The following is a 25,221-nucleotide window of genomic DNA, read 5'->3' as shown; positions in this document are numbered from 1 at the left end:
TTTGTGTAAATGTGTTCTACATTATAAAACTGATAGATATCCGCAAGCTACATTACATTAGACAGCTCCATAATCATAGTATAATCTTTGCATACTAACAACCAATTTGATGCAGCAACCTAGGTGGCTATATCTGACCATTATTTTTGAACCAGCTTGTAAAAATAATATTCTATGCCGAGGTTATTCAAAATTGACCTTTGGGCAGCTGCAGGTGAATCCAAGTGGTGTATTGGCTGTAACTGCACAGGAGCCTCCATTGAAACACGGGTTATTTGCACAGAAGTTTATTAGCTGCTCACATTTCTGACCTGAGGAGAGAATATTAAAAGTTAGGTCATAATGGATATAATGAACGAAAGAACAAATATTTTATACATTTATAAAATCCTAATTATAAAACAGGCCTACAGTATATAGTACGGTGCCATTTTCTTTTACCGAAGATAAACACAAGTTCTTCAAGTAATGTATAGGAAACACACAGATAGAAGCACAGAAGAACAAATGGAGAACAGGAAAATTGCCGGCCATTCAGTTCTATCCTGTTGTTGCTTGTCAAAGGAAGTGTCATATGAACAATTGTTTCATTAATATACATTTCTATATACATTTAAATCACATTTGTTATCCCTGACAATATATATTGTCTTAATGCACAAAGAAATTATTTTATTTTGAAGAAAGTATTATGTGGAGTAGTACGTTTTTCACCTGTGTATAGGCGATGGCACTTGCACTTGTAAGCATTATTCAGTTGCATGCAGATATCTGTTCCTATTGGATTACAGGGGTTGGACAGACACTCGTTCACATCTCCTTCACACCTCCTACCAACAAATCCTGGGGGGCACAAGCAGGAGAAGCCACCAATTTCATCCCTACATGTACCACCATGGAAGCACTTTGGTTCAGAGGATACAGTAGCACAGTCATCTGGATTTATCTCACAGTGGATTCCTGAAATAAACAGAGAAGAATTTACAATAAATCAAAATATTCAAAACACATAAAGATATAATAAAGAGTAGAGTAGCAGGGCTGCACATGCTGGATGGACCTCAATTAACTGAATAGGGTGCGAATGTTGAGCAGAGAAGGAACGTAAGAAATGAGCAGAATGGATTGAAGCAGAATGGAGGGGAGTTCAAACAGGGCAAAAAGTGGAACAGAAGAAGAACAGGTAGAATAGGTGGATATGAGTAAAGGATATGTGGGAAAGAGGCAGGGAGTAGAGAAGTGAGTGGAGGCGTAAGGGAAGGATTGGATGTGCTGAACAGAGAGATCGTAGATCTGCTGGATAAAGAAGACAAAAGAAATTGTATCTAGAAGAAACAAAACTCATCACCATGATCAATGTATACACAGTACAAACAAGTTATACAATCCTCTATAATAAAGTAAATTAAATAAACTCATATCCAAACAGATTCTTCTAGTTCACCTATCTCCTCCCCTCTTTGGTTATAATTTTATTATTTCAAGTTATTACTGTTTCTCATTCACTCCCCTCATTTCTGTTCCTGATTATTCTTTTCTCTCTACCCTTTTTGCTTTCAATATGATGTTACCTTGGGTTCCGGGGAGACATTCGCATTTGTATCCCCCAACTTGTGCCACACACCTCCCATTGTAGAAACATGGCCTTGACAGGCATTGATCCCTCTCTGCGCAAGTCTGCCCAAGAAATCCAGGGAGGCACTGTGGAAAAAAGGAGAAATGTAGCTTAACATATAAACTAGTGTTCCTTTAACACTACATGGTACAGGGAATGGTTAGCAGTGTGTATCTTTATATTGCTCAAAACTAATAAAGTATTTCCATATTACAGTTAAGAATAGGAATCTGGGACATGGAAGTACTTGTGCATCTCAGACGCACCCATCTGATTAAAAAACGTGATGTATCAGTTGTGCAGACAGTAACACATCTAATCACAACTGCAACTTTTTTTGCACACATCTAAGGCAGAAAAGCTACAAATGATCAGAATTCCAGACAATTTCTTATCTTGCTCTGCTGTAGTTTCCAGGTATTGTCATGTTTCCTTTTTCTCCTTTCCCTACAAATGGAACTAACAATTCCCCCTGCTCTGGGCCCCAGTTGTTCATTGTGTTCTATAGATGTGATGCTTTCCTTACTGTGAATTTGTCAGCTTTTCCACAATAATTCTTGCTTTTGGGGTAATAACTGAATTTGGTCCTAGTTTTTTGCTTCAGTGTTTCATCTTACACTGTTGCAGTGTTCAACTAATGACTTATGCTGGCCATACACAGGCCGATAAAAGTTGCCGACAGACCGGCAGTTTATCGGCCCATGCGTGTGGCCCTCCGACGGGCTTCCCTGATCTATATCTGGCCGAAAGTCGGGCAGATGTCAATCGGTCAGTGTTAACATCATAAATGCGGTCCCGCTATCCGACCGCCCGTATTGGAAGCATTATGATCCAATCGTTGAGCCCTAGGATCAGTCTGATGTCACCCACCTCAGTGCGGGCATATCAGGTAGAGATCCGGTCGTTTTGCTAAATCGCCAAACGAGCGGATCTCTACGTGTATGGCCACATTAAAGGGATCCTGTCACCGGAAAACATGTTTTTTTCAAAACGCATCAGTTAATAGAGCTACTTCAGACGAATTCTGCACTGAATTTCTCAAAAGAGCAAACAGATTTTTTTATATTCAATTTCGAAATCTGACATGGGGCTAGACATTTTGTCAATTTCCCAGCTGCCTCTGGTCATGTGACTTGTGCCTGCACTTTAGGAGTGAAATGCTTTCTGGCAGGCTGCTGTTTTTCCTTCTCAATGTAACTGGAGTCTCAGTGGGACATGGGTTTTTACTATTGAGTATTGTTCTTAGATCTACCAGGCAGCTGTTATCCTGTGTTAGGGAGCTGCTATCTGGTTACCTTCCCATTGTTCTTTTGTTTGGCTGCTGGGGGGAAAAGGGAGGGGGTGATATCACTCCAACTTGCAGTACAGCAGTAAAGAGTGATTGAAGTTTATCAGAGCACAAGTCACATGACCAGGGGCAGCTGGGAAATTGACAATATGTCTAGCCCCATGTCAGATTTCAAAATTGAATATAAAAAAATCTGTTTTCTCTTTTGAGAAATGGATTTCAGTGCAGCACTATTAACTGATTCATTTTGAAAAAATTTTTTTTCCCCATGACAGTATCCCTTTAAGTCATTATGGCTACCAGATTTGTGCCACGTGTCTTTGGTTTGGCTGGAAATAACATCTAATAGTATTTATGGCTCCCTAGATTGTGTTATGTTAAAATGAGACCATCATATCCTGATCACACACACATCCTACTTGCGTTGCAAAATATGTTGGCCCTCTAAAAATGCATGTTAATAATAGCAATAATAAGAGGGAAGCAGTAGATCGTCCTCCCATGGGAAATGATGGGCTATCAGCAGTTTTGAGCTGGAGAACAAATAACCGCAATCCTTTAGCCGGACAGGATGCCAGAGTTATTTATAATCAGGGTATGGATAAAACGGTGTCAAAGTTGCTTTGGAATGAAATATTTCTGTCACAGTTGAACTTTTGTTAAAAGCTGAAAAAAACTGGCGATATTACCCCAACACAGATATTTTTTAAATAGAAAACTAATGTGTTTGTCCAATGTTACACTTATTAACATGGCCTCTCTAATTTAAAGTATTTGATTAATTTCGTGTTTGCATCACAAAAACTCGTTGTTCTTAGTTTTTCCTTGTCTCCTTACATACAGCTTTCTGCGTATCTAGTTATGATCCTTTTCAAAGCTCAGAAATGCTCTTACCTGGCAGAGGAATGATCCATCTTGCTCTTGACAATGGGCACCATTTTGGCATGGGTTTGGCTGGCAGAAACCAGTCTTTACTTCACACAGAGAGCCAGTATACCCAGGAAAGCAATGACAGATGTAGGAATGGCCAGAATCCACACAAGTTCCATGCCCATTACAGAGGGCTGTGGTGTCAACTCCTAACAAAAGGAATTGAAAGTAAGAGTATGGCTCAGAGAAGAAAGAGAGGCTATATCAGAGAGGTACATATAAAGCAAACAGATGAAACACAGAGATGATTAGCAGGTTGATGGCAGAACCTGGGCTAGAAAGGGGGGGGACTAAACATACTTTCTGCTTGCTGGCACTGGAAGAACACTTTTCCAAATATTCTCATTGGCAACTTTCTACTTTTCCATTAAAGGGATACTGTCATGGGGAAAAAATTTTTTTCAAAATTAATCAGTTAATAGTGCTGCTCCAGCAGAATTCTGCACTGAAATCCATTTCTCAAAAGAGCAAACAGATTTTTTTATATTCAATTTTGAAATCTGACATGGGGCTAGACATATTGTCAATTTTCCCAGCTGCCCCAAGTCATGTGACTTGTGCTCTGATAAACTTCAATCACTCTTTACTGCAAGTTGGAGTGATATCACCCCTCTCCCTTTCCCCCCAGCATAGGGAAAGCAGCTGCCTAACACAAGATAACAGCTGCCTGATCTAAGAACAACACTCAATAGTAAAAACCCATGTCCCACTGAGACACATTCAGTTACATTGAGAAGGAAAAACAGCAGCCTGCCAGAAAACATTTCTCTCCTAAAGTGCAGGCACAAGGCACAAGGCACATGACCAGGGGCAGCTGGGAAATTGACAAAATATATAGCCCCATGTCAGATTTCAAAATTGAATATAAAAAAATCTGTTTGCTCTTTTGAGAAATGGATTTCAGTGCAGAATTCTGCTGGAGTAGCACTATTAACTGATTAATTTTGAAAAAATTCGCCTTAAAGGAGAACTAAACCCCCTTTCTAATAAAAACCCCTACCCTCCATAGTACCCCCTCCCTGCTCCCTCGCAAAGGAGTTAACACAAGTAAATACCCCTAAGCCGGTAATTACCCCTTGTTGCAGAGTCAGTGCAGGAGGGCTCTTTATCCGCTTCAGGTAATCTCAGTAAGGAAGCTCCGTATCGGCCCATTCGCAGTTGGAGCATTTTCCCAGTTCGCTACAACTGCGCATGCGCCGAAAGTGATGAAAATTACCGAAGCGACGGAAGAAGACCCGGACATTACCAAAGTGGCTAAAGATGGCCCCTGCTGCGCTGACTCTGCAACAAGGGGTATTTACAGGCTTATGGGTATTTACTTGTGTTAACTCCTGTGCGGTGTGGAGCAGGGAGGGGGGACTATGGAGACTTGAGAGTATGGGGTTTTTATTAGAAAGGGGGTTAAGTTCTCCTTTAAGGAAAAATGCCTATTGACTTTAATGCATTTGGACAAAAAAGTCGTCTTAAGGAATATCGCCCATTGACTTTAATGCATTTGGAGCGAAAAAAATTGTCGCATGCGTTAGAAAATTGTCACATGTAAATTTTTTTGACGCCCATTGACTTGAAGTGCATTTCGCAAATTTTTCGCAGTTTCATTAATTTTTTTGCAGTTTTGCAAATTTTTTTGGCTAAACGGGACAAATACGCCCATCACTAGATGGAACAAACTACTAGCTCTGTGTCTTTGATGTCTAAATATGTTCTAATATATTAGACCTTTGGGCATATTGGATGATATAACTTTTAGACGTACCTCCTAGAGGTAGGATTCCCTGTTTTTTTTTAACTGTTTCTTTGCCTCAAAACATAAAGTGAGATAGAGAGAGAGCAAAAGAGGAGATTTTGAGATTTACCATCTTGAGATGCTCTGGCCCTGCATCCAGCAAGTGGGGTTTCACAGTGACTTCCGATCCACCCTGTAGCACAGTGGCACTTGTAACTAATCCCACTTTGAGAACATGACCCTCCATTTTGGCACGGATTAATTGAACAAAAGTCTACAGCGACCTGGATTTAAGTTAAGCGTACAGTTGAATTATTTTAAGGGCATCAAATGATGATTTGTTGATCTGTTAAATAGTTCATTCACTCACTTGTTGCAGAAGATAACAATTCATTTACTCAATGTAATGCAAGTTTATTTGAAGAAACAGGATAGCTAAGGGTAATTTTCATGATTCTGCATGAATTACTGCATCTGCACGTGCCTCGGTCACTCAGCAGGTACATCGTATATCTGATATAAACATGGGTGGCAATCTATCTTGTATGGGAATGGGAGGCATTTTGTGAGAGAGGGAAGGTGGATTAAAGAGGACATGATGAGGGGCATGGTGAGACAGGTGGAGGTGTGAGCTGGCACTTTACGGGCACAAAATATAAATCTGTCCTTGTGTGAATCCTCAGTGTAAGCTGAAGGCACAAATGACTTGCACCTAGTCCCCTGCTTAAGCAGTTTCTGGCACACTGAGCATTGCCAAACTGAGAAATCACACAATTCATGCACAGATCAATGCCAGCAAAATATGACAATATATGGCAGTTTGTCATCAGCATTGAAAAATGCTATTTTGTAGGCACTGCATTGCAGTGTGGGGAAATAATGTGGTGTATTGCATTCAAGTTTTGAACTTGATTTGCTTGACCTTCACTGTGCATTATTGTAAGGGCAGATTTTGCTGAAGATTTGCTTCAATTGAGGCAAAAATTGCAATAACCAATTTTTTTGCAACAAAAAAAACTTGATTGCAACAATTTGTACTGTGATTTAAGCAAATTGTGGCAAAATGCAAATGTGAAAATCTGCCCATTCAATCATCACATGTATATGTTGTCTTTGAACCACACTTGTGCAGTGTTGCATTGATGCATGCACCTAAACTGCATTGATGCATGCACCTAAACTCCATTGATGCATGCACCTAAACTGCATTGATGCATTGATGTAGCACCATAAAATTAGAAATAAGTACAAAGTGCAGTTTACGGAAATTCTCACCTCACAGTTAGTGCCGGTGAAGCCAAATGGACAAGAACAAAAGTAGCCTCCAGGAAGATCTTGGCAAATTCCTCTGTTGCTGCAGGGGTTGGAGAGGCACCTGCTCAGCTCCTCTTGACAGTGTTCACCTGTAAATCTTTCTGGGCACAGGCACCAGAAGCTGGCAATGCCATCCACACAAGTACCCCCATTTAGGCATGAGCTGTAAAAAGAAGCATTAATGAGTTTAATGAGTGCTGTCACCTGTACCATTAAACTTCCCATTCAGTTTTATTTTGTTTCCCTCTCTTAGGGGCTCATCGCTCATTTTCTTTCCATCTCTGTTTTTTGTACAGAGCAACAAACAAGCAATGTGTAATTGATGGGATGAGTCTATCTAAACAGTATCTGTAAATAATACCAAGAGCCATTGAAAAGCTTTGGAACATGGCAAATAAATAGTTTATCTGGGGAGGAGTCTTAACAATTTGCAAGCTGAAGGGGAAGTAAAGCCTTCCAAGTAAGTTATTAGTGTGCCAGTAATCCACAAACCCTCCAGACCTTCTCCAAGTCTACATCAGGGCCGGATTTACATAGTGGGTGCCCCTAGGCCCACGGTGGTTCGTCGCCCCTGTCCCCTCCAGGCGGACAGGAGCAATGGGGATTGGTGCATGGGAAATTTAAAAAATGGTTTTATCTCCAGCGCATCCCCAGTGTTTTTGAACCAATGTGGGTGTGGTTGGGAAGCATGCCGCCCCCCTAAAATCCTGCCGCCCTAGGCCCGGGCCTAGGTGGCCTTTCCACAAATCCGGGCCTGATCAACATCACTGCCACTGCACAACGTAGCTGTGCCCCTATAACATTTCAAGCACAGTAGAGCTGCACAGCAGTGTTCATTGCCTTCATCTTTGGCCTCAAGACAGCAGCTCCTAACATGGATTATAGTGATTGTTGCAGGCCCATGACCCTTGAGCAGAGTACATATTCCTGATCACTGAGATCCGTGAGGCAATCAGGCCTGTGCACTAGTGGTAAAGTTCATCAGGAAGTGCCGAAGGTGTGGGAGCATTGGTTACATAAAATGCTGAATTTAGTGTGTCAATGGGTAATGACTCAAGACAACATATACCAAACATGGCCAACTGCATCAGTAAAGAGCAGAAGTTTGTCAAATATTCAGACAGTCCCTCCAATATGCAGGCAGACTCACGAATTAGAAACTGCATAGGCAGCCCCATTGAACTCCAGAATTTTTAAGCTTCTTTCTGATACAGTACAGTTATTTTAGTGACCTCCATAACTAATGTAAATCAAGTTCTGTTTGTAAGGAAGTGAAAAAATAGCATATTTCATGTGTTAATAGCTGGCAAATGTTGTTGTTTAGCAGTGGCGTAACTACCGGGGGAGCAGGGGGTTCAATTGGGCCAGGGCACGCACCCCCTCAGGGCCCCCTGGCAGCTCGCGCCACTGTTCTAATACGGCCGTTTCTGCCCGTATGGAGGGGGGCGGGCCCGGCTGCACGTCCCGTGCCAGGGCCCGCCCCCCTCTAGTTATGTCTCTGTTGTTTAGCCTACATAAGGAAGTGCAGGAGCCGTATACTTCCTCTTTGGCCTAGAAACATCTAGACGCAGGACTAAGACAAATGTGGCCAGACCATTTTTGGGAGACTGACTCCTTTGGACTAGCTAGTGGTAGAAGGTGGTGTGAGTTCATTCTAGTGGTCAAATTCAGGGTGAAATTTCACCAGCAAACGATTTGCAACACTTCGCGCCAGTTCGCTAGGCTCAAATTCGTTACCAGTACGCTAATTCGCTAAAATGCGAAGTGATGGCGAACTGATAAGAAGAACCCTCTGCACGGCTAACGGCACTCTGTTCGTTCATCTCTTGCATGACAGAGGTGCTGGAGGCTTCATGAGAAACACTTTGAGTGTGTGAGAAAAGCAGATAAAGAGAGAAAATCTGCAGAACTATTGTGCATTGTGTTACTATATCCTTGATTCAGCAACCAGTTCCCCGGTCTTAAATCTTCCTCCCTGCAAGAAGCTGTCAGTAAAGTGTGGCCTTTATTCATTGCAGCTTTGTGAGTATGACTGCTCCTATAGTAAAGGCCATTCATATACATCTTACAGTAATGGGTGCCCATCAGCCATGGACGGCCCCTATGGATGGTAGCGCTCTGACATGTACCTACTACTCAGAGAATGGGATTTAACTGTGATTTGTGAAGCATCCTGCATATTTCATTTACCTCTAGAATGGACAGAATCATAAGCTGACCTATGCAATAAGACATAACAATTATAGCACTTCCCTGTGTATAATCTTCCTGTATGCCATTGAATAAACAATATTGCAAAACATTTTTATATGTTCATGTCCTCAGCTATTTTCACATTTAATTACACAATAGACTACGCTGCGAGATTTTGTTTATCTATAACTCTTCCAGTATTCATCTTCCTTGTATTTCTTACCTGGTGGTACAATCCAAGGTATTTATCTCACATTTCTCCCCCTCATAGCCTTTATCACAGTTGCAGATGTATGAGTTTTCTCTGTCAAGGCAGGAGGCACCATTCTGGCATGGGGAACTTGCACACTCATCAATGCCTTGCTCACAGTGCTCCCCGGTGTACCCCGCAGGGCAGAGACATGAGAAGGATTCACTCACACAGGTTCCGCCATTCTGACATTTGACTGAGCAGCATATGACATATAAACCGCAGAAAGAGAGAAAGATTAGAAAAATTTAATTGCCAGACTCATTTCTCAACATGATAGGGCAGTGCAGCTCTGTGCCTAATGGCTCCTAAATGTGTTGCTTTGTATACTGTCATGATACAGGCCTGTAATAGTTAATAAAACAGGCCAAGGTATCATGAGAAATATTTCTGCCAGCATCTAAATCAGACACATAACAGGCCTCTTTTCACTATGGACAGAGGGGTCAGAACTGTAATGCCCTCCTCCATGCCCTGGCTGATAAGAGCCATTCCATGGGGAGGATTAAGTCCAAGGAGTGAGAAATTAAAGTTCCCAGCAAGACCCTCAAAGGTGAAGTGAAGGTCACATATAATGTATACTCAAATATATTTATCCTCACAGAACCCATACCTGTTGTACCAACAGTATAAAAAACTGGTGATGGGTTCAATGCAATATCAGCTTTCAAACGAGTCCAAACATGACTAGGTTTGGTACTCTGTATATTAGATGTGAATATCTGGGCAGGGGCAGGTCACATAGTATTGATGTTTAGTATCTATGGAATCCCCGAGAGAATTAATAACCAATGAATATAATATCATCTCTCTCCTATGTTCCTATAAGGAGTTATGGTCATTATATTCTTGGTCCAGTTCCTACTCACAGGAGATCATAAAAACTCAATCTGTGTCCTGCTAGGCCACGCCCCCTTACATTCCTGAGGGAGGGGGGAGTGTGCGGTTACCTGATGCCCTGAAATCACTAATAAATAGTCAGCTCTTGTGACTAAACTTTGGATTTACTTTGGAGGACCAATTGCGATTGAAAGTTATCCCGTTTGTTTCCCCTTGCCTCCAGGACCAGGAATTCTATATCTTTGGAGTTAAGTATAGGTTTTCCATGTTTTCCCTTTTATTTTACAACTGTTTGTAATTGTTTATTGAATGTATGTCTCTTTTTGGAACATCTTTTTGTATATTGCACTGTTATACCTTTTATAGTATTAAAGAGAATTTAATAAGATTGTCTTTGGTGCTCTAAACGAACCTAGCCTGGAAGAGTGTAACTGTGAGCCTTAACCCTCTGCATGCTGAAGTACTGGTTAAATCAGGAGGAACTAACTGACTATAGTGAGAGAGTGTTTAATGCATTGGTGTATTGTGAGTTATTACCTGTTAGAGAGAACAGGGGAATAGGTTTGTATCGCCTGTGAATGATAGATGGTGGCAGCGAATGAGTTTTGTGGGTGTTGGTTGGTGTTTGGGGTGCTTTTGTGTTAATCTAACCTGTGTGCAAGAAGGTGGGTGAGAAACTGAGTGAGTGACCCCTGATAGTCACACCTAAAGTCACCGTGTCCGTGACATATACTTCCCTATGTTTCACCCTAGAATAGCACCCCTGGAGATTGGGAGTCAGACAATGTAATATTTTGGTGCCTTTCTATTTCCAGTGCTATTGTTTGGTTTGGTGTGGTCAAAACTCCAGCATGCCTCACCTGATAAGCAAGGATCTACAAGTTCTTCGCAGAGGGTCCCTGTGTAATCGGAAAGGCAAACACAGCGGTACGCCCCAGGAGTGTTTATACATCTTCCATTCTTACAGGGCTTTTTCTCACATTCATTCACGTCAACTTCACAGAAAGTACCTAAAAAATTTAAAATCAGTGAGAATTAAAGCTGGGCAATCAAAGAATGGATTGGAATATTTGGAAATTGTTGAGAAGTGAATAAATGACAGTAGAACATTACTACACAATACTATACTCGTCTTAATACATAAGGCAATTAAGCTTTAGTATTTTTATAAGCCATTGCCCCTGTTTATGTTTATCTACCATTAGAAAAAGACTTCCATCTTTAAAGGGATTCTGTTATGATTTTTATGATGTAGTTTTTGTTTCTAAATTACACTGTTTACACTTCAAATAATTCACTCTAAAATATAAAATTAATTTCCTGAACCAGCAAGTGTATTATTTTTAAGTTGTAATATTGGTGTGATGGCAGCCATCTCAGGTCATTTTGCCTGGTCATGTGCTTTCAGAAAGAGCCAGCACTTTAGGATGGAACTGCTTTCTGGCAGGCTGTTGTTTCTCCTACTCAATGTAACTGAATGTGTCTCACTGGGACCTGGATTTTACTATTGAGTGCTATTCTTAGATTTACCAGGCAGCTGTTATCTTGTGTTAGGGAGCTGTTATCTGGTTACCTTCCCATTGTTCTGTTGTTAGGCTGTTGGGGGGGGGAGGAAAGGGAGGGGGTGATATCACTCCAACTTGCAATACAGCAGTAAAGAGTGACTGAAGTTTATCAGAGCAAAGTCACATGACTTGGAACAGCTGGGAAACTGACAATATGTCTAGCCCCATGTCATATTTCAAAATTAAGTATAAAAAAAATCTTTCTCTTTTGAGAAACAGATGTCAGTGCAGTATTCTGCTGGAGCAGCACTATTAACTGATGTGCTTTGAAAAAAAAAGTTTTTCCCATGACAGTATCACTTTAACAAGCAGGTTAAGAGTTATGTATTATAAAATTATTTGGTTCTCTTAATCCTAGGTTAATCTCCTGACCTGAAATGTACTGTAGAAGGGGCTGCACTATCCACATGTTAGATCATATAAACCAGACTGTAACTAGTCCTCCTTTAGGCAGAGACACACAGTTAGATTCGGGGAGATTAGTCGCCCAGCGTCAAATCTCCTCTTCTTCGGGGTGACTAATCTCCCCGAACTGCCTTCCCGCCGGCTAAAATGTAAATTGCCAGCAGGATGGCACTCTGTGCGCTTTGTTTTTGACTTCGGAAAACGAAACGCTCAGAGCAGTGGAGTAACTACATATCACTGGGCCCCACAGCAAATAATTTTTTAGGCCCCCAAAATGTCCTGTTTTACCAATATTTATTGAAATTGTATATAAATGAAGGACTCATGGGGCCCCTATACATCTTGGGGCCCCCTGCAGCTGCAGGGTCTGCTTCCTCTGTGGTTACGCCCCTGGCTCAGAGTGCCATCCCACCGGCGATTTCTACCCAGTGGGAAGGCAGGGGAAGGCAGTTCGGGGAGATTAGTCACCCAGAAGAAGAGATTTGTCGCAGAATTTGGAGACACAGTTGCAACTAATTGAAAGGGAGAAGTTGGAGGTGGTTACATTGCTGGTGTTTTGTTATTTATGATCACTTTTAATTGTACCACTCACACTTGAAAAATGGTTCTACACCCAAAACATGTTGTTTGAATAAAAACACTTTGCAGTAAATTGCTGCTTGGACTTGGTCCTTCCTTAAGAATGTTGTAGTTGCACTATTAATGTCTGGACGGGAAGGAAAAAGCCGAACGTAAAGGTATAGTTGCGTATGGACAAAGTTTTGCTTAATCTCCCCGAATCTGACCGTGTGTCTCTGGTCTTACAGGTTCTCATTCCCTGATCTGCCCAAGATCTGAATCCTCACTGTATGTCTCACTCATAGCCTGTGTACATCTAAGGGTTGTCTGCCATCGGTGGGACCATCCTAGTGGTCCCTTTCTTCTACCCCATGGAAACACTATCATGAGAGGAACACTTCCATCCAAGACTTTACATAGGAACGAACATGGTGCACACATACTATTATTGAGATGGATCGCTAGGATTCCTACAGAGTCATTACAGAAATAGCAACTGATTCCAGCACAGAAACACACGATGAATACTTTACATCCTAGTGGTAAAACACAAACAAATATCCTGCTCATTTATTTAATGTTTCACTGGGTATGATATAAGCAGGATAGTGGTAGTGTAGACTCTCTCAGCTCATAGGCTTCCCACAGTACCTTGCCATCCTGCAGGGCAATCACATTGGAAGATGCTTTGATTGGGGTAGTGATGGCAGGTTCCACCATTGCTGCAAGGGTTTGAGTAACAAGGGGAAAGCCGTGTTTCACAGTGTGGCCCTGAGAGAAGAAAGAAAGGAAAAACATGTACAGAGATACAATTATTATTAGCACATATTTATAACGTGCCAACTTGTTTTTCAGTGTTGTACTATAATATAGTATCAGACATACAAATTACATAAAAATGCAGTCCGAAACAGGGACCCGCACTTCACAGCTTTCAGACTAAAAGACGATACAATCTATCTGTACTTTTTAAATACAACTATTATAGTTAGGAGATTGTTCTCGATTAAATTAGCTTTTAATTATTAAGAAGATGTAGTACAAAAATGTATATAGGTTCGTGAAATACCAAAAATGGTATTAAAGTGATGGTTCACCTTTAAGTTAACTTTTAGTATGTTTGTTTTAGTACGTTTTTTTGGTATGTTTTTAGTATATTTAGTATGATTGGTTAAATCTAAGTCATTTTTCAATTGGTCTTCATTTTTTCTTTTTTGTAATATTTTAATTATTTGCTTTCTTCTTCTGACCCTTTCCAGCTTTCAAATAGGGGTCACTGACCCCGTCTAAAAACAAATGCTCTGTAAGGCTAAAAATGTATTGTTATTGCTACGTTTTTATTACTCATCTTTCTATTCTGGCCTCTCCTATTCATATTCCAGTCTCTTATTCAAATCAGTGCATGGTTGTTAGGGTAATTTGGACCCTAGCAACCTGATTGCTAAAACTGCAAACTTGAGAGCTGCTGAATAAAAAGCGAAATAACTCAAAAATCCACAAATAATTGTAGGGACCTATAGGATCTATTAGGCTCCTATAGAGTTAATCCCCTACCTTTGCTTAAGTTCTCTTTTCCCTTCTTTGCGGGTCAAGCCCTTCTAACTGGTAAAGTGTAACATCTTCACCTACTGGACAAAGAGTGTAATGACACTCCCCTGCCACACTGCTATATAGTGCTGTGTAGGGAGTGGCCTCTTCCTCTTTGGCTCCTGGTGTCTGTGCTGCTAGGTGTTTCCCATTGAGCCTGGGATCACCAAGGCCCCAGTAAGCATTTACCCCAAAGGGACCTGTACCTTTGGTGCTGAAGTCGGGAACCAGGCAATCCCGTGAACGAGGATTAGTTATCATTAGGGCAGATCTGTAATAGTCTCTCTAGGAGAGAGAGATAGCCAGATTAAGGTAGCATGAGCAGTTCTGTGCTCCAACAAGGAGAATAGCAGGGAGTAGCCTCCCAAAGGCTTTTAAGGTGCCTTTAGTGTAGGGAACTCAGTGATAGGGAATTCAGTTTAGCAGAGCACTGCCTGACCCCTACTTGATCGATTCTGTTTCACATTGGTCGCTGGTCTTTGGGAGTGAGATATTCTTCCTACTGTTTGACTTGAGGAGTGACATCTGTACATGCTGCATCTTCATCAATGCTATCCTTTCTCCTCTGTGATATGCTAACTCCTACTACAACTCCTGCGTGAGTAAACCTGTGGTCAATTGCTTTTGCATATTGTTGTGCTAAATAAACCATCTCACTTGTTTTCACTATCTAAAGAACCTCCTGGCGTCCATTATTCTATTTTAACACTAATTAGCCTGTGGGTTGTAGTTTTACACCATCTTAAAGGGGAAGCTTCCATTTAGCGAAGGCTCCGCCCTGAGTGTAGTTTCACAGTGTAACCCATGCTCATACACTAGCTGGACACCCTTAACCCCTAATTGGCGGGATAGGCCAAGAAAGCGTTACATAATAAAAAATTAAAACCAATTGCAAATTGTCTCAGACTATCACTCTCTACATCATACTGGGAGTTATTTTTAAAGGTGAACAACCCCTTAAAATGATGCTTCTTGCTTTCAAACTACCTTGTATTTTACCACAATTATTTTAAAGAAAAGGCCAAAAGTTTATACAGTTATAGTACCCCCAAGTAGTCTTATGTCTTGAATTTGTTTATTGGTCTGGAAGACCCCCTATACAAAGTTACAGTAAGTTACTGAATCAGCCTGTGAGACCAATACTTTTGCAAATAAACATTTTCTTCATTATAAACAGCCAGGCAGCCTATGGAACATGTTCAGAGGTAGGCATAACTACCTTATAGAGTTTTGCAGTAGTTAAGCAGTTTTATCTGAATTTGCAAGAATGATTAGTAGAAGAACTTGGGGCCGAGTGAATTTTATGGGACTTAAGGTTTTGAAATTGTAAGGAGTAACAACTTTACCGCTGAAAGATTTGTTTTTGTATTTGGCCTATTAACTTTTCACCTGGCCTCACCTATTTTTCATAGTCAATACTAAGGCCTCATTATGTATAATAGTCCATTTGACACTGTGAGAAAGGCCTCAGAGCATTATGTTAGATGCGGTTTATTACACATTAATTCACCCTATGTGATGGTTTTGTTTAAGTCAACAGATCAGCCAATATTCTCATTCAGCTTACACTGCTAACTATATTTAAAAGTATTTCCCTAACTAATTTTCTTCCAGCTCTTCTTTTGTTATCTTAGGGATTCCAAAAAAGCTATCAGCTTTTACTGCCATTGTTTATCTCTTTAAGGGCAGAGACACGCACTCAGATTCGGGGAGATTAGTCGCCCGGAGACAAATCTCCTCTTCTTCGGGGCGACTAAATTCCCAGAACTGCCTCCTGCCGGCTAGAATCTAAATCGCCGGCGGGATGGCAGTCAGATCGCTTCGTTTTCCGAATTCGCCCGAAGTTTCCTCGTGAGGCAACTTCGGGCAACTTCGGAAAGCAAAGTGCACCGATTGCCATCCCTGTCTTCGATTTACATTCTAGCTGGCGGGATGCAGTTTGGGGAGATTAGTCGTCCCGAAGAAGAGGAGATTTGTTGCTGGGCAACTAATCTCCCCGAATCTGAGTGTGTGTCTCTGCCTTAAGCAGTCTTTTAAAATATACTTCAGGGCAAATGCAGATAAATTATTATTTAGGGTAGTTTACTCTGCCCAAAAAGAGAACAACCACTATACTGTACATGTTTTATCCAACAACTGAACAAAGCAGGTGGGCTATTGGTTCTTTTCTGCCATCGTGTCTCTATAATATATATTTCATATGCCTATAATGTTTATACTACCCAACTGGAACAATTTAATTTATCTGTGCCTTTAACTCAGCAAAAATAGACATACCTGAGTATCCTGCAAGACACGTGCATATAAATCCTTCCTGGGAAGGCTGACATATTCCACCATTCTGACATGGATTTGTTATGCACGGTATATAAGTGTCACATACTGAATCTGTCCAACCAGCATCACAAATACACGCTGTCCTGCAAGTCATGACACAGACAAGGCTGAATGATGTAAAGAGATTGGTGGGAGGAAATCTTAATGAAGACATGTGGGTGAGGAATACATGCTACTGTTGGCTCTGAAGAAAACAATGCTGAATAATATGTTCTCAAAACCATACGGATTACTTATAATAATACTAACAAACGTAGACCAGGCTGTTTACCTTAAAGTAGACCTGTCACCCAGACATAAAAAAATGTTTAATAAAAGTCCTTTTCAAATTAAACATGAATTCCAAATTTTATTTTCTGTTAAAGCATTCATAACTGTTGTAAACTCATTTAAAAATCTCAGCTGTCAATCAAATATTGCCTGCCCCTCCTCTATGCCTTAGGCATAGAGGTGGGCAGGAAGTTACTTTCACTTTCCATTCAGCACTTCCTAGATGTCACTGCTCTCCACATATTCCCCCTCTCTCTTTACCATTTAATTGTGTAGCCAGGGCATGGGGATGGACATCAGGTCCCCAATTCTGGTGCACAAACAAGATTCTGAGATGATGCAAAGCTTGCCTTAAAGGAATTGTTTACACTGAACTGCTCCATTAATAACAGTGTCAACAAAATTGCTATAATTATGAATTCCCAGACTAAAGGAAACAAAATTCAAATAATTTATACAGTGTAATTAAAGCTTGACTAACGTGATAAAATAGGATTTGGAATATTTTTTATGGGCAATGGGTCCCCTTTAATGTCAATGTACATCCTATACATGTATATAAAAGTTTTACTCTTTAATACAGGTATCCAGAAATCCAATAACCCGAAAACTATGAACTACGGGAAGGCCATCTCCCATGGAGTCCATTTAAGCAAATAATTCTAATAATTTCCCTTTTCTCAGAAATAGTTTTAAAAAAGTACCTTGTTTGTGATGGTAGCTAAGCTACACGAGTCTATAGTGGTGGCAAAACAATCCTATTGAGTTTATTTCATGTTTAAATTTTTAGCAGACTTCAAAATTATAGAAAAAGAACCCTTATCTCTGGATAACAGATTCCATCTGGATAACAGATTCCATCTTTGTACAGTTTTAATCCTGGATAGTGGATTTTGAAATATAATAGACCACGGCTGAAGCGCAGGATTGTATTGTGCCCCCACCTGTTGTTCTGTTCCTGACAGCTGCCATGAACACAGGTTGCATTGGTACAGTTATTATCCTGCAGGGCGCAAAGTGGCTGGAGAGTCCCAGGGGGACAGTGACACTGGAACCCACCCAGTGTGTTGTTGCAGGACCCTCCATTGAGACAGGGATTGGAGAGACACTCATTAATGTCTTCATCACAGAGTTTGCCTTAGAAAGATTCAAAGAAAAGCATTGGCAGAATAAAGATATTGATAATTACAGCAGAAAATAAAAGGATAAGAAATGTGCAATAAACATAACTATAAATCAAGAGCATGCTAAATAGGCTTACTGTACATGCAGGAAGAATAAATGAACAATTTGATAATTAATCACAGAGAAGGATAACATACAACTATATAAAAAAGGGCATAAAACAATCAACAAAGGACGTAGAACAAGAATATAATGGGTTCTAACCAGTAATGCCTGGCTGGCATATGCACTGAAACCCATTGTTAAGGGCTTGACATTGAGCACCAAGGTGACATGGCTGGCTGTCGCATTCATCGATCTCCTTCTCACAAAACACTCCACTGTACCCAGGGTCACAATGGCATGTGAAGAATCCGGGGCTGTCCTTGCAGGAACCAAAGTGACAAGGAGAACTGGTACACTCATTTATGTCAGTCTCACACACTGAACCTTGGAAACCTTGTCGGGCAAAATCAAACATTAGTTAATACAAGTCAAAACTGAAATATGAATATTGAGATTTACAAATGGGGGAAACAAAAGTACACTCCTACAATTGTAGATAAAAATGTATACAACGGGTTAAAAAAGGGAATTGCAATATCAAGACCAAAAAAACAAACTATGGTATGGGAACTGTTATCCAGAGTGCTCGGGACCTGGGGTTGTCCAGATTATGGGTCATCCCGTAATTTGCATCTTCATACCAAAAAATCACGTATACATTAAATAAACCTAATAGGTTGGTTCTGCTTCCAATAAGGTTTAATTAAATCCTAGTTTGGATCAAGTACAAGGTACTGTTTTATTATTACAGACAAAAAGGAAATATTTTTAAAAAATTGGATTATTTGATTATAATGGAGTCTATGGGAGACAGGCTTTCCATAATTCGGAGCTTTCTGGATAATGGGTTTCCGGATAACGGATCCCATACCTGTAGTATACACAAATACATTTTGGGCAGTGGATGATAGAAATGGAAAAATAAAGTTGCACTGCCCACCAGTACATAGTCTATATGGGATAGCCACCTCAATCTGGGGAAATGTATTCAATTGTGCCTGGCTTTTTGTGTGCAATTCAGCACCAGCAAAATGTACCAAAAAAAAATACAGCTTCTTGAATGTGTGTATGAACTTAAGTCTACTAGAAAATCATGTAAATATTAAATAAAGCCAATAGGTTGATTTTGCTTTAAATAAGAATTCATTATATCTTAGTTGGGATCAAGCAAAAGGTAAAGTTTTATTATTACAGAGAAAAAGGAAATCGTTTTTAAAAATGTGGGTTATTTGCATAAAATGGAGTCTATGGGAGATGGACTTCCCGCAATTCAGAGCTTTCTGGATAATGGGATTCCAGATAATGGATCCCATACCTGTATAATGCATACTTTCTGATTGTTGCCCTTGTAAGATTTGTTATGTTATTTGCAACATTTTTAAAAACACTGTATTTTGCTACTAAGAAAAACTAGATGGATGTTCTCTTACCCCAAGGGCAGCTACAGTTGTAAGAACCTGGTTGATTGTGGCACTGTCCACCGTTTTTACAGGGGGAGCTGGTACATTCATCAACATCCTCCTCACACTGTGGTCCCTGAAATCCTGTTAAGAACGAAATTTAGCCCACAATGTTAGCAAATTACACATTTGTATCTACTAATATGCAGAGCATAAAAACACTATTGAGGAATAAGAAAAATCCAGGACCAAAGCACTGATCAACTTCCAATGGTAACTCACTACTGCCTTCATTCTGTTGTGGCTGAACCAAGGATGGCCCAAAAATGAAATGTGACTGGCTAGGCACTTTCAAGCAAGTAATTATAACATAAAACACTGCTTATCGTGATTCTTGCCTTTACTAACAGGCTATAGGTACACTGTGGTCTAGGATATAATACTACATGTTTTACCAATTCACATGTAGTATTTTTAATTTTTACCAATTCTCTGAAACTATATATAGGGGTCATTTACCAAATTACAAAATTGTTCCCTTGGGAACCTAGGATGCAGGATATGTGCCATCACATGCCACCGATCATGAATTAAACATTGCTAAATTCATTGCTGTATTAATTTCTAGAGCTCAATTGCCTTTGTGAAGGGTGCGAAACAAAACAATCTTAAAATACCCCTATGGAGTCATGTTATGAATATTCAGTTTTACTTTATTCTTCCCAGTGGGATAATGAGGGGTTGGTCGATTTAATTTTCATGGCTTGTACTAAGATGAAATTTAAAATGAAATTACTAATTAAACTAGCTAATTCAATTTGCTAATACTGGATTAGATTTATAAAAGGGTGAAGAGACAGTTCACTACAATCATAAACTTTATAGTCTGTTCACCCTTGATAAATACAGTGTTCCCCATTGACTTGGTTGGGTGGAAGTATTAAAATACATTCCATTTCTTTTTGACACTGTCTACAAAAATAATGAAGCTAAATTAGTGTTTTCTTTTATATAATATTTAGAACATATATCCCTAATCTTGGGGTTCATCTAAACACTGTTTCAGGTTGCTCCCTCATATAGTTTAAAAGCATAACCCTTTTCACAAAGAATAAAATAAATATATAGTTTGAGGCATATAGGCATACCTTGTGGGCAAGAACAGTTGTAGTCATTGAGCAGATCTGTGCAGCTTCCCCCATTCTGACATGGAGAGCTCTGACATTCATCTACTTCCAACTCGCATCTGTCCCCTTTGTATCCTAGATGTGCCAGACACAAGTGTTCCAGAAAAAGAAGAAGGATCAAAGAAATTAGAAAACATATTTCGTTAGTTGATAACCAACAGAATGAAGCTGTAATACAGGTTTCCTCTTGTCCATGTTATGTTTTATTGTCTGGTCTTTCCTGCAATCATCTACTCACTCTTTATTCCTTTTATTCCTTTCTACTTAGTCCTTGATTCTGCTTTTAAGCTCCCCTATACTTTCCTGAATCAAGTGCCTACCTCCTATTTTTTTTACTCCTTTCAATTTATAGTCAAAATCTTCATGGGTATTTTCACATCCCCCTACACACACACACTTGCTCCCCCCTTTCTCAAGGTTCTTCAGGAGTAGTGTAGTGATATTTCTGCCTTACCAGGAACACACAAACACTCAAAATGTCCCAGCAGATCCAAGCAGGTTGCTTTGTTGTGACAAGGATTTGGCTGACATTCAGCTTGGACAGTTTCACACCTTGCACCAGTAAACCCCCGAGGGCAGCTGCAATAGAATGAACCCGGCGTGTTGACACACTGCCCACCATGTTCACAAGGGGAGGAACCTGATTGAAAAACATAGAAAGAAAAAAAATTACAAAAAAGACAGTATTAAGGAAGAGACAGCAAGAAAAAGGACAAAAAGCAAGTGAATTAGCTGGAAACATGGTCAAAAGAGCAAATAAGCATATCCTAAAACATTTTCTTATCTAATTCCTTACCCAGCCCGCATTCATCTAGATCTTGGTGGCAAGTTTGGCCAGTATATCCAGGCTGGCACCGACATACAGCAACTGATGTTAGCTGACTATCACAAGTGGCTTCTGGGTGGCAGGGGTTATTACTACAGCCATCTGGGGTTGTACACAGCAGACCTGGGTGAACAGGAGAACTTAAACTATAAACACTCATCAATGTTAGACACAATCGTCACTTAAATATCTTAATCCCAAAGAAACAGAATGCAGATTCACGTGATTGCTTGTCTTTTTGATCACATGCATCTTTTATTGTTTTGGTCTGCAATGTTCATTTCCCCCATTACTTTTAAATATCATTATCATTCTTAACCAAAAACTGTTTTTGTTTGCTTTACGCACACCACTTAATTCAATGATATACACTGAACTGAAAAAAAAGTTTTTATACCAAAAACAGTTCACTTGTAGCTCCTGCATGTCCCCAGCTTTCCCAGGACAGATACAGGTTGGAAAGTTTTCTTTTACCATATACAATAGTTTGTTGCTAGTGATATTTTTTATGGACTTCATGATGAGGGGAAATGTTATCCGGGAAAGTTAGGCTGCTTCCCACTGTAAGCGCAACTTGAATTCCACAATCAAATTGCTTTATTCATTTTCAGAACGTCTGGCACTGAATTCTGGTTAATTGGGAGTGCTCTAAAGAAAAACAGTATAGTATCTTGGAAGTTGTGGAAAATGTTATAGTATAGACCCTACCTATACATTGCATCAGCTGTCCATTTGGTACTGAAGGAGGCTTCTAAAAATTTTGAGGATGGATGCAATTTTTTTTTTACATACCTCTTACTGAAGGAGTGATAGATATGCCAAAGTATGGATATATGAGCTACTGTACTATTTCAAGTACATTAGAGGATGTCAGGATGGAGACAGATAGCAGGAGATGCTTTATAGGACCAGTAACCACAAAAGTGTCTAAATATTCGGAAGGGTTTTTTCTTAGTGAGAGCTGTGAAGATGTGGAATTCTCTCCCTGAATCAGTGGTACAGGCTGATACATTAGATAGCTTTAAAGGGATACTATCATGGGAAAAAAACATTTTTTTCAAAATGAATCGGTTAATAGTGCTGCTCAAGCAGAATTCTGCACTGAAATCCATTTCTCAGAAGAGCAAACAGATTTTTTTATATTCAATTTTGAAATCAGACATGGGGCTAGACATATTGTCAATTTCCCAGCTGCCCCAAGTCATGTGACTTGTGCTCTGATAAACTTCAATCACTCTACTGCTGTACTGCAAGTTGGAGTGATATCACCCCCACCCTTTTCCCCCCCAGCAGCCAAACAAAAGAACAATGGGAAGGTAACCAGATAGCAGCTCCCTAACACAAGATAACAGCTGCCTCGTAGATCTAAGAACAACACTCAATAGTAAAAACCCATGTCCCACTGAGACACATTCCGTTTCATTGAGAAGGAAAAACAGCAGCCTGCCAGAAAGCATTTCTCTCCTAAAGTGCAGGCACAAGTCACATGACCAGGGGCAGCTGGGAAATTGACAATATGTCTAGCCCCATGTCAGATTTCAAAATTGAATATAAAAAAATGAATTTGCTCTTTTGAGAAATGGATTTCAGTGCAGAATTCTGCTTGAGTAGCACTATTAACTGATGCGTTTTGAAAAAAACATGTTTTCCGATGACAGGATCCCTTTAAGAAGGGGTTGGATGGTGTTTAGCAAGTGAGGGAATACAGGGTTATGGGAGATAGCTCATAGTACAAGTTGATCCAGGGACTAGTCTGATTGCCATTTTGGAGTCAGGAAGGATTTTTTTCCCTCTCTGAGGCAAATTGGAGAGACTTCAAATGGGTTTTTTAGACTTTCTCTGGATCAACTAGCAGTTAGGCAGGTTAAAAAAAAGTTAAAAGGTTGAACTTGATGGACATTTTTTCAACCTAACTTACTACAGTATGTTACTTTGTTTATATGCATTGTGTATAATTTGCTCTTGCCCAGCACTGGTAAAAAATGTGTGTTTGCTTTAAAAACTTTAGCAGAGTGTAGTCATGGGGGGAGCCATTCAAGGTAAAACAGGGCAAACAGGCACATGTTTTACAACAATGTAGTGGTTTACAGGGATATAACCCAAGGTCAAATGCCATGGTTTGCTACATAACAAAGTAGGACATTTGTTACCAATACATCGTTTCTTTGTAAGAAGTAATCTTCAAACAATACAAAGTTACAAAGTTCAAGTCACATTTTGAAGTCAATGGTCCTTTAAAGCTGTTCTTCACAGCTGCAATAGGATGCAGACGTTTATTGTATTAAAAACAAGTGTTCTTCCTTTGTAACAAGGCATGACCGTTTAGAAAATACAGTCAGGGTGGAAATTATAGAAAGACTTGGAAGACGGTCATGGAAGGCCCTTCCTTGCTGATGCTTGAGTGTTCTTTCCTCTACTTACAAGTTCTGGCTCTGTGCCACCTAAATTGTTTTGGGACTAAAGATGTCTCCCGAGCGAAACGTTAGGTGACCTGTATTGGCCTAGTTTAGCTATCTTTTCCATACAGTTTATACACCTTTTAAATATATTTTGGTTTACAGCACTAGCTGCCTGACATTGAATCCAGAAGCCTAATCTACCGTCAATTAAGATTTGATTTCTACGTCTCTTTATTGTCTAGATAAGCTAAGTATTTACCATTTAATTAATCTGTCTTGTTCTTACTTTCATGTGAATACATAGTGCATAATCCTAGAATACTCTGCAATTCATATAGTTTGTTGAACTTATTGGTCAAAAATACCCCTGACTTGTAGATTTGGAACCATGTGTATACATATTATGCGTGTTAGATCATCATTCTCACTGGACTCTATGGTTAGGCATACAGTATATGGATACATGACAGACAGTTTTGTTAGAATAACAATCCACTTACCAATCTTTCCAGGAGGACACAAACAGAAGTACATTCCCACTTGATCAATGCAGGTAGCCCCTTCTGCACAGGTTGCAGTTGCACAGTCATCAATGTTATGCTCACAGTTGTCGCCATCCCATCCATTGACACAGACACATTTGTACCCACCAGGACTATTCTGACATGTCCCCCCATTCTTACAGATGCCAGGAGTCTGGCATTCGTCAATGTCCTGTGAGCAGTACCAACCTGAAAAGGCAGATAAGACATAGACTGATGAGAAAAAAACACTTCCAGCAGTGAAGAAAACCTGAAATCCTGCCTTCCCCCCTTCTGTTTGTGTGCGTCCACAGGTACAGGATCTGCCTTTTAGCACAAAGAGCCTATTTAGGCATGAAAAAGGAATACTTTAGCATTTGAGCACCACAATTGGCTCACTGTGTGTGTGTGGCAGATCCCATACCTGTCAGTTCACACAGTTAGACTGGAAGGTAGTGTATCTAAGACAGTGGAGAAAATTACCCATCAGTGCCCCCCACCCAGTCCTGCATTACTATTCATATCTGTACCTGTGCCAGCAGCTATCATATTGCTTCCATTTGTACCTGTGCCAATGTCAGTCCCTCAGATTGCCCCCAATCTGTACCTTTGCCAGCATAAGCCAAAACATCCATCATATTGTAATCTGTACCTTTGCCAGCGGCAGCAAAAAAAATCCATCATATTGCCCCAAACATCTGTGTACCTGTGCCATCAGCCACCATATTGCCCCATATACCTGAGCCAGCAGCAGCCAAAATATCCACAAAATTGCTTCCA

The 25,221-nt window shown here is 40.1% G+C and overlaps 1 protein-coding gene across 1 annotated transcript in view; it reads right to left on the bottom strand.

Annotated features, from left to right (window-relative positions):
• Positions 1-25,221, bottom strand: part of notch4.S (notch 4 S homeolog) — a 56,734-nt gene that overhangs the window by 22,572 nt on the left and 8,941 nt on the right. The window contains exons 6-22 of the mRNA XM_041575228.1: positions 24,421-24,651; positions 21,492-21,644; positions 21,150-21,335; positions 20,657-20,770; positions 19,539-19,652; positions 18,268-18,501; positions 17,823-18,015; positions 16,549-16,691; positions 13,336-13,455; positions 11,017-11,166; positions 9,290-9,512; positions 6,835-7,036; positions 5,690-5,843; positions 3,798-3,982; positions 1,572-1,701; positions 715-960; positions 199-311 (exon numbers count right to left, since the gene is read on the bottom strand). Of these exons, the coding sequence (XP_041431162.1) occupies positions 199-311; positions 715-960; positions 1,572-1,701; positions 3,798-3,982; positions 5,690-5,843; positions 6,835-7,036; positions 9,290-9,512; positions 11,017-11,166; positions 13,336-13,455; positions 16,549-16,691; positions 17,823-18,015; positions 18,268-18,501; positions 19,539-19,652; positions 20,657-20,770; positions 21,150-21,335; positions 21,492-21,644; positions 24,421-24,651 (2,891 nt within the window). The remainder of the gene's footprint in view (positions 1-198; positions 312-714; positions 961-1,571; positions 1,702-3,797; positions 3,983-5,689; positions 5,844-6,834; positions 7,037-9,289; positions 9,513-11,016; positions 11,167-13,335; positions 13,456-16,548; positions 16,692-17,822; positions 18,016-18,267; positions 18,502-19,538; positions 19,653-20,656; positions 20,771-21,149; positions 21,336-21,491; positions 21,645-24,420; positions 24,652-25,221) is intronic.

Source organism: Xenopus laevis, chromosome 8S (genome assembly GCF_017654675.1).
Source record: "Xenopus laevis strain J_2021 chromosome 8S, Xenopus_laevis_v10.1, whole genome shotgun sequence".
In the NCBI taxonomy this organism is placed as follows: domain Eukaryota; kingdom Metazoa; phylum Chordata; class Amphibia; order Anura; family Pipidae; genus Xenopus; species Xenopus laevis.
Note: the sequence above shows the minus strand (reverse complement) of the source record. Positions and strands in the feature narration are given on the sequence as shown.